Source organism: Papaver somniferum, chromosome 2 (assembly GCF_003573695.1).
Source record: "Papaver somniferum cultivar HN1 chromosome 2, ASM357369v1, whole genome shotgun sequence".
Classification (NCBI taxonomy): Eukaryota; Viridiplantae; Streptophyta; class Magnoliopsida; order Ranunculales; family Papaveraceae; genus Papaver; species Papaver somniferum.
Window position 1 is genome coordinate 37,880,989 of NC_039359.1, and position 14,575 is coordinate 37,895,563.

The 14,575-nt window shown below is 37.5% G+C and overlaps 1 protein-coding gene across 1 annotated transcript; it reads right to left on the reverse strand.

The window, feature by feature from the left end:
• Window positions 1-8,729: 8,729 nt before the first annotated feature.
• Window positions 8,730-11,277, reverse strand: LOC113350852 (chaperone protein DnaK-like). The gene is made up of 4 exons (XM_026594960.1): window positions 11,177-11,277; window positions 11,017-11,072; window positions 10,876-10,964; window positions 8,730-8,996 (listed from the first exon to the last, which is right to left on the reverse strand). Exons 1-4 carry the CDS (start codon window positions 11,275-11,277, stop codon window positions 8,730-8,732), a joined length of 513 nt encoding a protein of 170 aa, XP_026450745.1.
• Window positions 11,278-14,575: the final 3,298 nt, after the last annotated feature.

Genomic DNA, 14,575 nt, shown 5'->3' on the forward strand with positions numbered 1-14,575 from the left:
CAATAGTAATTGTTAACAAATTACAAGACCTCAACTGAAATAAGAAAACCAATTACATTTGCTTCATAAAGGAATCCTAACAAAATCTATAATACTCCACATGAGGCATTTCTACTCTTGCTAGGAAATTTGGTCTTCCATAGAAGATCTGTCTCTGACCTGCAGCCAATTTGGCTCCACTTTTTAGCAGTTGTATCTGCAAAAAATTTAATCTCCCTGAAACAGTGACAGAACCTTATTGTTTGGATTCTGCACACAGCTTTCAGCCATCTCATTCTTATGAACCAAGGCATTTTATTATCAGCAAATTCATAGATAACTGGTTTAGAGTATGAGTTGAGGACTATGTTTTGTAACTCTACTGCCGACTCAACTGCATTGACCACTGCATACACTTCTGCAATGTAGTTTGTAGCAATACCAATACCACTAGAGATGGCTCCCATCAGTTGACACAGGTGATCTCTAATCACTACACCAAATCCTATAGCTCCAGGATTTCCAAATGGAAGCTCCATCACAGCAAAACATAACAAATCCAGTGCTTGGTGGTACCCAGAAACAAGGTTTAATGCATTGAAATTTAATTCTTCTTGGTCCCAAATTGAAAAAGAGAATTACCTGGTTATCTTAGTCATGTTCCACTTGTTACTCTTGATTCTTTTCCCTCTTTCAAACACTAATTTTTTGATTCTACATTTAAAATTCTGAATATGGGGACTTACTTGCTCAAACAACTTTTTGTTTTTTCTGAAACCATAGCTCCCTTATGATTGCACTGGCTGTAGTAATCCAACATTCATTAATCAATGGGCTCTTGAAGTTGAAAATACTACATATCCATATCCAAATTTCTGTGCTGAATTTGCACTCCCACAAAAGATGGTGCATATTATCCTGATCTTCTTCACAAATGCAACACCTTGAAGCTAGCTCATACCCTCTTTTAATCATCAATGAGTCATCAACATATATTCCTTGAACTATTTTCCACACATTACTTGCTATAGTAAGATGTAAATATGAATTCCATATAGATTTATAGCACTGCAGAGGAGGTTTATTTCTCAGTAAATTGATTGCTGAAAAAATTATGAATTTACCTTTTATGTCTCCCTTCCAGATTAAGCTATCATCCCCGATTCCAATATCTGGCAACGTGTAAGCTGACAGTATTTGATTTATCCCTTGAGGTATATTCCATTTTCCATCAAGAATTATATCTGCCACCTTCATATTAATATGAGCTTTAACATAATCATTGTATCCAACATCTTCAATTAGAGGATTATTACTAATCCAAGGATAAAACCAAAGAGAGACATTATGAACATCTCCTAAGCACCATCTTATATTTTTCTTCAAGTGATTCCATGCCCATTTTAAGCCTGGCCAAATAGATGAAAGTTGCCAGTTATTCTTCCATTTTTTCTGTCTATCTTGAAATTTAGCCTTTACGAATAATGCCCATTCAACCTCGGAATTAATGATTCTCCATAGAATTTTCATAAGTAGAGCTTTATTAAGGATCTCCAATCTTTGAATTCCCAGGCCACCTTCACTATAAGGGGTACATACTTTCTTCCATGATAAGATTTTATATTTTCTAGTATCACCATCACCAGACCACAAGAAATTCCTAATTATTTTTTCACAAATCTTGATTACAGATGCTGGCCATTTATATACTGACATGCTGTAAATTGGCACACTGCAAAGTATTGACTTTATGAGCACTAATCTATCATGGAACGACAATAATTTTCCTTTCCAAGTAGCCAGTTTCTTTTGCATTAATTCCACCATTGGCCATACTGTGGAAATTTTAACACTTCCAGCATTCAAGATAACTCCCAATTACTTATCAGGTAGTGTACTTACTTCCATTTGGATTAATTCCTTAATTTTCCTTTTTCTTGCTTCAGTTGTTCCATCAACAAAGAGCTTGCTTTTTCCTTTATTTATCATAGGACTCCACACAACTTTCCGTAATCAAATGCCAAGAGAATGAAAATTCTCTTTTACCTTCAGTATTGCATCCATCATCCACTGGCGATCAACAAATCCATTGACACGAGCTTTGAGCTTGTGTACCGCACGACCATTTCGACGCTTTCTCTTTCTTTTCGTAAACTCAACCATTTAACCTAAAAAGAAATAAAAACAAACATAATATACAAAAACACAAGAAAACTAATAACAAGAGCATGAGAAATCATTATCAAAATTAGGTGTTTTAGACACCTATCAAAGAGATGGAACATGCTAAGCAGGCGGCTCGAGATGCAGAGGCCAAAGTGAAGCAGCTGAACATGAAGCAAGAGATTTTCCTTAGAGGCCTATGTTCTTTAGGGTTGATATTTTCCTTTTCTGGGTCCTTTTCCATATGCATATGGTAAAGGAAGAAGACCTTCATGAGTTCTTAATTTGTGCAAACCCTAGATGGCTCTATTCCATATGCGAGTAGGTGAAAACCTTGAGTAAAATTCGTAATAGGAAGTCCTTCCTTGCGTGATTTTCACTCTAGAGGTTGTAGAAACTTCGTTTGACGTCCGATTTCAGTGGTTGACCTCAATTATCGAACATAAAAGACATTCCTTTCATATATTATAGGGAAAAATTAAGATCTAAAGATTTTTTTTAGGTGATAAGTCCAAATGAAGTTGAACTCGGAAATATATGGTTTTACAGCAACTATATATTTCTTCAAGTGTTTTGATGATATCTCTTGGACTATATTTCGCAACATCATTCCCTTTTAACACGTGGTAGAAGAGACATAAACGGATATTTTTCATCAAGGGCGTGTTGTTGAATTCTCTACCCATTTATCTCAGTTCGTCGAGTTATGTAACTAAAGTATGAGTTGCTTCTGAGTAGAGTGGAAATTATAGACTCCTCCTCAAACCAATTGCGAACCCTAGTTTGTATCCTATGTGCGTTTCTTGTCGAGGGATAATTTGAATGCTTCTTCTACTTGATATAGTAATGTTACACACGTATAAAACCCTAAAACATCTTATCTTCAATCAGGATCCGGTACATAGTTGCAATTGCTGAGTACAGAGAAGATGTTGATTGAGGATAATTCGACGAGAGCGGAGAGAGATGCGAGATTTCTGGAGTCACAGATAAGTCCCCTTCATGATTTTGAAGTCCGATCTCTAATAACCTAATCCCAAGTAAATAACATGTTGTGTTGTGGGTTTGGAGACGTCCGTGGAGAGTCATGTCGAGATACTGCCTCATGTATCTTTGTGGACAAGATGAACTTGTTATTCTGCCTCTACAAGCAGGGCCGGCCCTGAGATTTTGCTGCCCCGAAGCGGCAATAAAATTGTTGCCCCATTTTGCAACTCTTAAATCATGACCAGCTTCATCTTGTCTTTGTTTTTTTGTTTTTTTTCATTTTTTAGAAGGGAGGTTACATTAATGATAAAACGATAATAAAAAACAATGGTCTGTTTGATCAAAACCATCCATTCCTCTCAGTTTTGTGTATAGCACCAAATGCGCGACAATTCCTTTCCTTCCACAAATGCCAGATAATAGCATCATATATCTTCTCCCAACTTCCTTACACCTCCCTTTGAGTTCAGTAAAACTGCATACTTCAAAAACTTCTAACAAAAGTTTCAGGTGTAACACAAGATATCCCAAAAGAAAAAACAACAGGGGGAATAGAGACATGAAAAGATAATCAACCCAAGTTCATCATTAACACCTAATTGCTTGCCATATTAGCAGTTAAAATTTCAATCAATTCAAAATGCAAGAAAACAACCAGGGAATGAAGAGATTATCACACCACTAGCGTGATCAAATCCGGATGCTGCGAAGAGCCTAAGTGCAATCATGGAATCCCTTCCACAAATACTTAAGCTGCATCCAAGTTAAATATTACATGTTTTAGCAGTCAAACAAATTATAGATTGGAAAGTTAATGAAACAAATGTAACAAGACAAGTGGACAAAGTTAAAGATCTAAACCAAATTGACAGGGCTTTTACTACAACTTGATTTCTAATTAGACTTGATGAATAAAGAAAACAACAAATTAGCTCATTTTCTACCACTCAATAACTGTTATTAGGTAGGAAAACAGGTAGGAGATGGACCGACAGAGTTTTCGACAGAGAGAGATATTTAAGAAAAAGTTTTGTTTCTCAAACACATTTGTGCTTGTTAGGTATTTAGCACTAACCCCTCTGGTAAATCCCCTTATATCTATGCCCCTTATATCAAACCCTTATAATAACTCTAATTTATGTTACACCCTTCTTTTATGTCCTTATATTTTTATTTAGTCACGATTTATACCATCATAGTTTTTATTTGACATAAAACATCTCTTAAGAAAAAAGTTTTTTGTTTCCCCCCGACTGTGCTGCCCCAAAGTCAAACTTTGCTGATTTTACCTCATGGCCGGCCCTGTCTACAAGGAGTCTTGACAGGGATTCATGTGAACTTCTGTAGCAAAATTATCCGTTGAGATTTATTCTTCATTTGGAAGGATGCTCAACAGAACTTGAGAGTAGTATATGCCTTATGGTACCAGTAGAGTAATAGATACATTCAGGTCCAACTGCACAGTCGATTTTTGTTTGCTTTACTAATGGAAGAGTTCTCTGGGAATCTTCTAGGTAATTCTTCACGTAGAGGAGTCGTGTTTTGACATGAGGAAATTATATGTGATCGTCATATCTTGTCCTTCGCTCATCACGTCTGAGCTTGACTCATGGATTAACATGTCAACTGGATTTTCTCTATAGAAGAGACTTTGACCGAGGGAAATGCTGGTATGCGTCTGAATGAGTAACGTGTATCCCAAAGCTATGGTCTCAGATCCTTATCTTGTTTTAATTTAGTGACAGTAGTTGGTTGTAGATGTATGTCGAGTAAATGAGTTTTATCTGAATTTTTGTCCCCACTTCAGATTTCTTTTCCCTTGGTAGGTTAAGGTGCGAAGATATTCTACTTATACTTCTTGGGTGAACTGAGGTCCCATCGGAAAATGATATTGTATAATCGTTGGTGTAGCCGAGATGGAGGCTCATCGAGACTTAGTCGTACAATTGCTAGGACTTCTCTTCTTTCTGACGGGACGGGTGTTGAGATAGCATATCGACCGGAGGATTTGAATCTTCGGATAAGGATGAGCTTTGGACGAGCAATGTCTTGGAATATAGTCTCATCTTATACTTTGTCGCATTCTGGTCATGATCCTCTGAAATAGGAAAACGACAAGATGCATCTCAGCTGACGATTTATGACATGATGTGGCTCTGCAATGCTTCTGACTAGGTCACAAATTTTTTTATCCTGTAAACGACGAAAATACAAATCCGACAGAAAAAGAACTAGGTCAACCTGATACAGAATGAAAGAGTTATAAGTAAAATATTAAAGTGAAGTAAACTTCCCGAGTCAGGGCCATTGACCTAAACGAATTTTTGAGCAAATATTCGTCAGAATATCCAAGTTTAGATCATCATCTGTTCTTGGAGAGAGATGGTGTCAGCTGGATGGTTGCTCCTTTACTCCGTTGCATTCTTAATGAGCTACATCTTCTCCGGTGAGGCCGATTGCGGACAAAGTAGATCCCGTCCGTGTTATTCCCAATAGTTTTAGTATTCCTTCTCTAGGGAAGATGTAATCGATATAAAATCATTGGATCTATCCCTACTGGTAACTTTAAAGGTGTTTTCAGATAAGTCTGTATATCGATCTGATATTTTTCAAGATTTTGTTGGGTCTCCATTAGTTCTCAAGTATTTAGCCAACGTTTTTAGGGTTGGTAGTAGGTTTTTGTGGAAGTAGCTTAATGGGATGTTTCATTATGCATGAAGATATCCAGGTGATCTGGGACGTACTAACCTATTCACTAAGGTCAAACTCGAAAGATAGAGAAAGTGCTGGTAGGGATAACTCTGTCGAAAAAGTTTGTAATGGATTTACAGAGACTGAATCAATGGAACATATTTTGTTTGGATTGGTGGAATCGGCTTCCTTCCTGATAGTGACCATGATTGAGACCCGTAACTGAGTGAACAACCTCCCACTGTGGTCGCCAAAATATAGTTACCTAAAATCAGTGAGAAGCTAAAGTGGGATTCTAGGGTTTCTGAAAGTGAGTTACGGGAGGTTGAGAACGAACATTTTTCTCCTAAACCACTCACAGTGGCCGTTTAAAGGCTGCTTCAGTCACATGAGAGGTTTAGGGCTGGTCTTAGGAAGGAAGCACACAAAGAGAGAGATCAGAGAATTCTAGGGTTTGAAGAAGAATTGCTCTGAGAGGTTATGAGAAATATCGTCGTAGCTTGGATAAATAGAGGACCTATTTATAGCTGAATTTTCTAATCTTATGTCGGTGAAGATAGGGATTGCTTTCCGTGTCGTGCGAACCAATTCTTCCATCTTTTCAGGAATAGATAGAGATAAACTAGGTTGATTTTATCTCATTATTCCACCGCCTTTACTCTCTTCTGCAGTGAGAAATAAGCCAGGTACATGTCGTAGACTGCCAGACCAAAATCCTAATTGTTATCCCCCATTTGTGTGAAGCTAAGTCATCCTTTGTGATGATGTGTTGAGAGAGAGAAATATTCTCTTTAGCCAAGTTGGCCAAGATAGAGAGATATTCTCTCATTTGTGAGAATGACTAGGATGAGTCACGTGAAAAGGCATGGAACGCCTCAGGAATCATGTGGAGAGTTGAGAGGAGCTGAGGTTGAGCTCCCTCTCTCCATGGCCGATCCCATATGTCATGTAGAGACCGTATTATTGCTTTTGGGTCCCTTTATTGAGCATGCAGAGCTCAAGAGAGCTTATCTACGTTTTTGGATAAACATGTATAATTCAGGCTCAATTTACTAGTCTTGAGTGTGTTTGAGAGGCTGAGAAATAGTATTGAGCCCTAGGTAAGGTGTGCGCCTATTATGATGAATATTCGGCCCTGTCTGAGATTTCCCGGGAGATTTGAATCTCACTGAGATTTTGCGGAGAGATGTAAATCTCTCCTGGATTGTGAAAAGAGATGTGAATCTCTTTGAGATTTTGTGGAGAGATGTGAATATCTCCGAAATTTTGAGAAGAGGTGTGAATCTCTCTGAGATTTTGCAAAGATATTTAAATCTCTCCGAGATTTATTTTGTAGAGAGATGTGAATCTCTCCGAGATTTTGCAGACGGATCAAAAACTCTACGAAGATTTTCTTAACATATCCAAGTCTCTCTGTGGCCAGCTGGGACTCGTCCTGAAGAGAGAGAAAAGGCTTTGTACGCCCGATTAATGTCACCGCGCGACTTTGGATCACTTGTCTTTGACCAGCGTATCTTGCAATGATGTGCTAGGAATCAATTGTATCCGTATTTATGAGGCAGGCAAGACCAGTGTATCTGGAAAGGATGTTTTAGAAGTCTGTCGAAAGGACCCGGAGGAAGAATAACCAGCGTATCCTGCGGGGATGTACTAGGAATTATTTGGAAGCCTCAGTAAGTCGAGTCAGACCCTAGAGTATACATGACCACTGTATCTTGCGATGATGTACTGGGAATCAGTCCTTGATCTCAAATAGGGTGAGTCGTGCTTACACGAGACATGTTTGTCTCCGCAATGGGTCATATGTCCGTCGGGGATGTTTTTACGCATCTACAGATCCTATATGACCAACAATATATTGTCGGGGATGTATACTAGGAATCATGGCATCACAATCAGCTGCGTCTCGCGAAGACATGCTGGAACTGTGGATGTTCTGGTTCATAAGTCTACTGGGGACGTTTTACGCTCTACGGAACCTACGTGACCTGCAGTATCTCGTCAAGGATGTGCTCTAGGAGTCACTGCATCACAACCAGCAATATCTCACGGGGACGTAAACTAGAAATCGTGTCTATGAGTGCCTTGAGGACCAAGGGCTTAATTTCTCCCGTGAGAGTTGAATTTTGTCTATGATCTTGAAATGATACTTTTTCCCCTTATCAAAATTTCACCATCTACAAAAGGTATGAAAGATTTTACGCGGGCTTGCCAGCCTCGACACAACCCACTTTTTTTTATCCTGGCTAAGGTACGGGCCTCATAGGGATACACAGGCTAAGCGACATTCCTTGGCGCTTTTCGCGCCGGTTTTGTATTGGTACCAGAAGAGTGGGGTTGCCATTCTGATGGGATTACGTATTCGCAACCATTAAAATAGGTTTACCCCATATTATCCCTGCCCGGACAGCGGGGAAAGGGGAAAATCACCACTTGCATTCCTGCTAGGATGGGTTTACATGCTCGCGGGCTGACGTTTATCGCTGATGTGCACGTGTGCCTATACAGATGCCAATCCTTCCACATAAGTTCCGCCGATTCAGATCCCATTTCACGACTTCTTCCAAAGTTAATTTCAGTCAACTTCTATTTCTCTTCGTCCCTACAGCATGCTTGGTGAGTCATGTACGAATAGGTGCATCTGGAGGTCTTCGTATGATATGCCCAAACCAAACCAACAAATTCAATATATCATCTACATCAATATCAAAGCATTTTGTGATTTTAGTAACATAGCAAGGTGCTGGAGGAATTTCATTCAATACAAACTGACCCAACAAGTTATTGAAACTGGTTTGAGTTCTCTCACCTCAAGCAGCATAATCGTGGCACTGCTTTGGTTTTCATTTTGAGCAGTGTACCTCTTTTCCTTTTTGGTGGAAATGGGGTGTTCCTCGGGATGATAATACTCATACACCTCCAGCTGTCTCACCACCAAGAGAAAGAGGGGTAACATCCACCACCCCTAAGTTCAATACGTTCTCATTTCTTTCGCCACTTAAAATAGCATCTTGCACAGTGGCACCATAAGCCACAACCTTATCAGGGTTGATACTCTTGCATACTTCCTTCTCGTTAAAGAAATCTTGCAAAAGAGATTGAACCTTAATGTGGAATTCTGATGGACCCACCAACAAGGACAACTTCGTGAACGTCGCTCTTTTCCATCTTAGCATCTGTCAAACATTTCTCAACGGGTTGCATAAAATTTGCAAAAAGTCCATGTTCAACTCTTTAAGTTTAGCATGAGTATAGTAAGAAAATCTTCTATAAGAATCCGAGAGTCATGTAGCTGTCTTTAACCTACGTACGCATGTTTATAGTATTACATGTTATAACCGTTATGTGTAACATGAGGTATGACTTTCTATTTATGTTTTATGTTATTCTCAACAATCGGCTATGTAACCTCCTATTATTATTATTAATTGTTATTGCCTTCTATATAAGGCTTTGTAACCTTATATTATTCTTGAATAAGAACTGAAAATGCGGGGTCTAACAACCACACCCAACAATTTGTTTGGCAATCTGAGAGGAGTTACTCCAATATACTTTCTATAGAATCAACTAGACAGTCAGACTCAATATAGAGTAAAGTATATTAAAGAGTTTAATATCTCTAACTCTAAATTAAATCCGCAATCAGCAAATAGAAATATGCGATCCCGATTGAATATAACAGGAGTAACTTAAACGGTACCAAAGACCAATGTTTGAGTGTTAATCAATTTAAAGCAACAACCCAAGGTCGGATATTCAAATTGATTGAACTTAACGCACAACCTGTGATATTTCAATTATATAACAAAATATAATGCGGAAAAGAAATAAGGATATATTAATTAAATACCCTTAGTTTTGACACCCAATAAAGATACCCTTATACAACAATAAAAAATACCCATATCATTTAAAAACCTTATCCATTAAAATATAGATTACCTTAATACCCTCACTTATAATATTATTTTACATTTAAAAACCTTATCCCTTAAAAAATTTCTTTCTCTAATACTTGGCAGCCACCACCACCACGGTCATTCCACCACCACCAGCACTGCCGCCCCACCACTCCACCACCACCACCACCATTTACTAACTACAACCACCATCAATATTCCACCACCACCACCACCGATATCCACCACCATCATCATTGAAGGTGTTGTCACCGCTGCTGTCGCCACCATCGTCGTCGCCGCCACCACCGCCGCTGCCATCAAAATTAGGTGTCAACAACTGAAGTTGATCCAAAAATCAAAAGTTCAAAAATAACTTTACTAACTAATATTCAGTTTTTTTTGTTTTTTTTTGCGTCAATAATCGAAGTTGATCCCAGTGACTGGAATTAACAACCAAAGTTGATACAAAAAGGTGGAATCCAGGAACAATGTTTCCAGATTATAGTGTCAACAACCAAAGTTGATCCCTTTAAATAGGATCAACAATTGAAGTTGATTCCATTAAGTGGGATCAACAATGAAAGTTGATCCAAAAAAAATGGGATCAACAGTCAGAGTTGACAGCATTTATACGAGTCTGTTTACTGTAAAAACCAATAAACCAACCAGTACCATCAGTCAAACAACAATACACAAACACAAACCAACAAGAAATTCAGCTAATTTTTTTAACAAACATAATTTAAACTACAAACATGACTATACTAATACAAGGAAATGCTGTCAACAATAGGAGTCAGTAGTTGATCCCATAAAAAATGTTGTCAACAACAGGAATTGATCCCATAAATGGGATCAACAGCAGTAGTTGATCCATAAAAAATGGTGTCAACAACAGTAGTTGATCCCATAAAAACTAAAGTCCAGATATTTTTCGACCATGAAACAAAACATGAACGAAAAAACATCAAAATGATTCACCACCAACCTAAAAATCTAACTGCATGCAAAAAAAATTTGTAGCAAACATGATTTAAACTACAAGCATGATTATACTAATCCAAGGAAATACTGTCAATAAATAGGAGTTGATCCCATAAATGGGATCAACAACTGTAATTGATCCATAAAAACTAAAGACAATTACTACCTTCACTGCAACTACACCTGCCACAATCACCACCACCACTACAACAACATCCAGTACCACCAGTACAACACTAAATAAACACAAATCACCTAAATCACCAAAAAAGTTAAGCTAGATTAATTCATACCATAAAGGAGATACCATACAATACAGAAGCTATGCTTAATATCCCCTTCCCATTAAAAACATTGAATAACCTAAACCAAAAAGAAAAAAATGTAAGAGAAACCACGCTCTAATGGAGCAACAAAGCTCTAATTGCAACCGTAAGATATCACCACCACTGCCATCTCTCAACCACCACAAATCAAAACCACCACTATCTTTATCGCCAATTTCAACATTCCCATCGAAACCACTAAAATCTCCATCATTAATTTCATCTTTTTGACCCCTTTCCATATTCATCACCACTAGTTATAATACCACCACCACCAATAGAAACTTAAGCAATCGAAAGAAGATAATCAATCTTTAGTCATATTGAATGATTAAAATTTCAGATCCAATAAATTGGTGACGACTTTCATCTCTTCCTAAATCGATGCAAACATATTTTTAAGAACTAACAATTATCATCGACTTTAGGTTATTCAATCTGAATACAATTGATATTCGAAAATGAATATGATGTTTATAATGCTTAAGATCTGATTGAAGAGGTTAGTTTTTCGTTGATTCATCAATATAAATAGATTGTTTAGGATGTCGTGTGGTGCTGGTGGTGGTGGATTTGGTGGAAGTACAGAAGATGTTCCTGAATCTATAGGCAGCGATGAAGGAGGAGATGGAAATGGTGGTGGTAGCGACAATGAAGACGGAGATGGTGTTGTTATCTGGAAAGAGAGAGAGACCGGATTTAGAAAATTTAGATCTGAAACGAAAGAGGAAGAAACTGATACTCGATAGATAACAGGGTAAATTTGGAAGAAATAAAAACGTTAATGGACCCCTGATGTGCTTATAGATGGAGAGGGGTATTTTTATTGCATGATAGGGGTATTTGTGTAGCCCATCAAAAGAAAGGTCAATTATATAATTACCAAGAAATAACACAAACACCGGAATTTTATTAACGAGGAAAACCGCAAATGCAGAAAAACCCCGAGACCTAGTCCAGTTTGAACACCACACTGTATTAAGCCTCTACAGACTCTAGCCTACTACCAATTAACTTCAGACTGGACTGTAGTTGAACCCTAATCAATCCCACACTGATTCAAGGTACAGTTGCATTCTTACGTCTCTGATCCCAACAGGATACTACGCGCTTGATTCCCTTAGTTGATCTCACCCACAACCAAGAGGTGCTACGACCCAAAGTCGAAGACTTGATAAACAAATATGTCTCACACAGAAAAGTCTATAGATTGAATAAATCTGTCTCCCACAGAGATACCCAAGAGTTTTTGTTCCGTCTTTTGATAAATTAAGGTGAACAAGAACCAATTGATAAAACTGGACTTATATTTGCGAAGAACAGCCTAGTATTATCAATCACCTCATAATAATCTTAATCGACTAGCGAAACAAGATATTGTGAATCACAAATGATGAGACAAAGATGTTTGTGATTACTTTTATCTTGCCTATCGGAAAAATTAATCTCGAGTTAATTATTTCAATTGAACTCAATACGATAGAATCGTGCAACATCATTACACGCAACTACAAAGAAATTAGTTGGGTCTGGCTTCACAATTCCAATGAAGTCTTTGAAGTCGTTAACCTACAATGTCTCGATAGAAACCTAAGGTTAAAGGAGAATCGACTCTAGTTTATGCAACCAGTAACACATAGGATGTATGGGGATTAGTTTTCCCAATTGTTAGAGTTCTCCTTTATATAGTTTTCAAATCAGGGTTTGCAATGCAAGTTACCTTGGTAACAAAGCATTCAATATTCACTGTTAGATGAAAAACCTGATTCAACCAAGATAATATCTTTCAACCGTTAGATCGAACCTAGCTTGTTACACACAAATGAAATGTATCCTCATTTAGGTTTATGTTACCGTACCCAAACGTCTACACCATGTTGGTTCACAAATATTCAACCGAGGTTATCCATATGATTACTTTCATATCAATCTTATTCATCTTAACCATAACTAGTTCAAATGACTCAAATAAAACTAGTTAAAGAGTTGTTCAATTGTTATATTCTCATAGAATTATACAAGAACACAATTGAAGCAAAATCGGTTTGATTGATTCGAATCAATCATGAACATTATATCCACGGTTTGCAAAGATTACATTCCTTATTATATAAATGTTTATGTTCATGTTCATGTTCATAACCGATTTTAGAACTTTAACCTTCAAGTATGCAAAAGGGTACGCATACTTGAAATACCCGGACTAAGATTGGGTTGCGCCAGTATGCAAACGAGTACGCGAACTTTCAATCCTAGCAGAAATTCTCGGACATGAACCTGTACGCCAGTACGCAAACGGGTATGCATACTTAGGTTCCCGGATTTCTCAAGCCAACAGGTACCCAAACGGGTGCGCATACTATGGTTCCCGTACATGGATTACATATGTGCAAGAGTGCACACCATGTCATATCAAATCATGGTTAAGTGTTCTAAAATCATATTTCAATCATTGAAACTTTCTTAGACGATGACAATAGTCGTTTTCACATACTATTAGCATCAAAGCGATTTTCAAGTTATTGAAATAATCATAATGAAACATTCCAAGACAATACCAAATGATTGTATCACACAAACCATGTAAGATGTTACTCGGAAATTTTCACATGATATAAGATGAACTTGGTCGAAATGAAATCTTGCCAACACATATTTCGAGAAATATGTAAGCGAGATAAACTCAGCTTGAAATCTCAAATGTATATATAGAAAACTATATCGTAATACGACTTATGTCTCAATATAGGAGATAGAGTAGAAATAGACTTTCCAAGTGATAGATGAGTTTAAGTCTCCACATACCTTTTGTCGATGAAGTTCCACAAGCTCCCCTTAGTAGTTCTTCTTCTTCAAATGATGAACGTCGTGTAGTCTAAGATCAACTACACAAATTATGTCCTAGTCCGAGACATCTATAAATAGGCTAGAAATCAAGACTTATAGTTTTGATCACTAACATTGACAAACATGCTTGAGATAGCAACACATGCGAGTTCGACCGAGCAGTGCTCTAACAATCTCCCCCTTTGTCTATTTTAGTGACAAAACTATCAATACATATGGATTACAAAATAATTAAAAATAATAACTTCTCATCCAAATGCTTGATCTCCTTGGCATCTTCAACACGACTCGAAAACTTCGTCACTTCCAAGTACTCCATGATTCTAAACGTGTTCAACTCAGCATCATAGTTGTTAAAGATCTGTAGCGATAACAATGAGAAAACAAATGCTCTCGATCATTGTTATACAGTGTCGTAGTATTATTACACAACATCAAAGTTCAATTGTATCACAACTTTGACAACAGTACTATGGTGATATGTATCACTCCCCCTTAGTCAATACTTCATCTCAACATGAAAACCATTCCCCCTTACATAATGATCCGTAAACCATATGTATTTGTAGTATGAAACTACACATTAATTCTCCCCTTTTTTGTCAATATAAATTGGCAAAGGTACGAAAACTAGTGGGATCCTTATGAAATTTTCATAGAGATATTTCATGACCAAAAGAGAATAACATACCA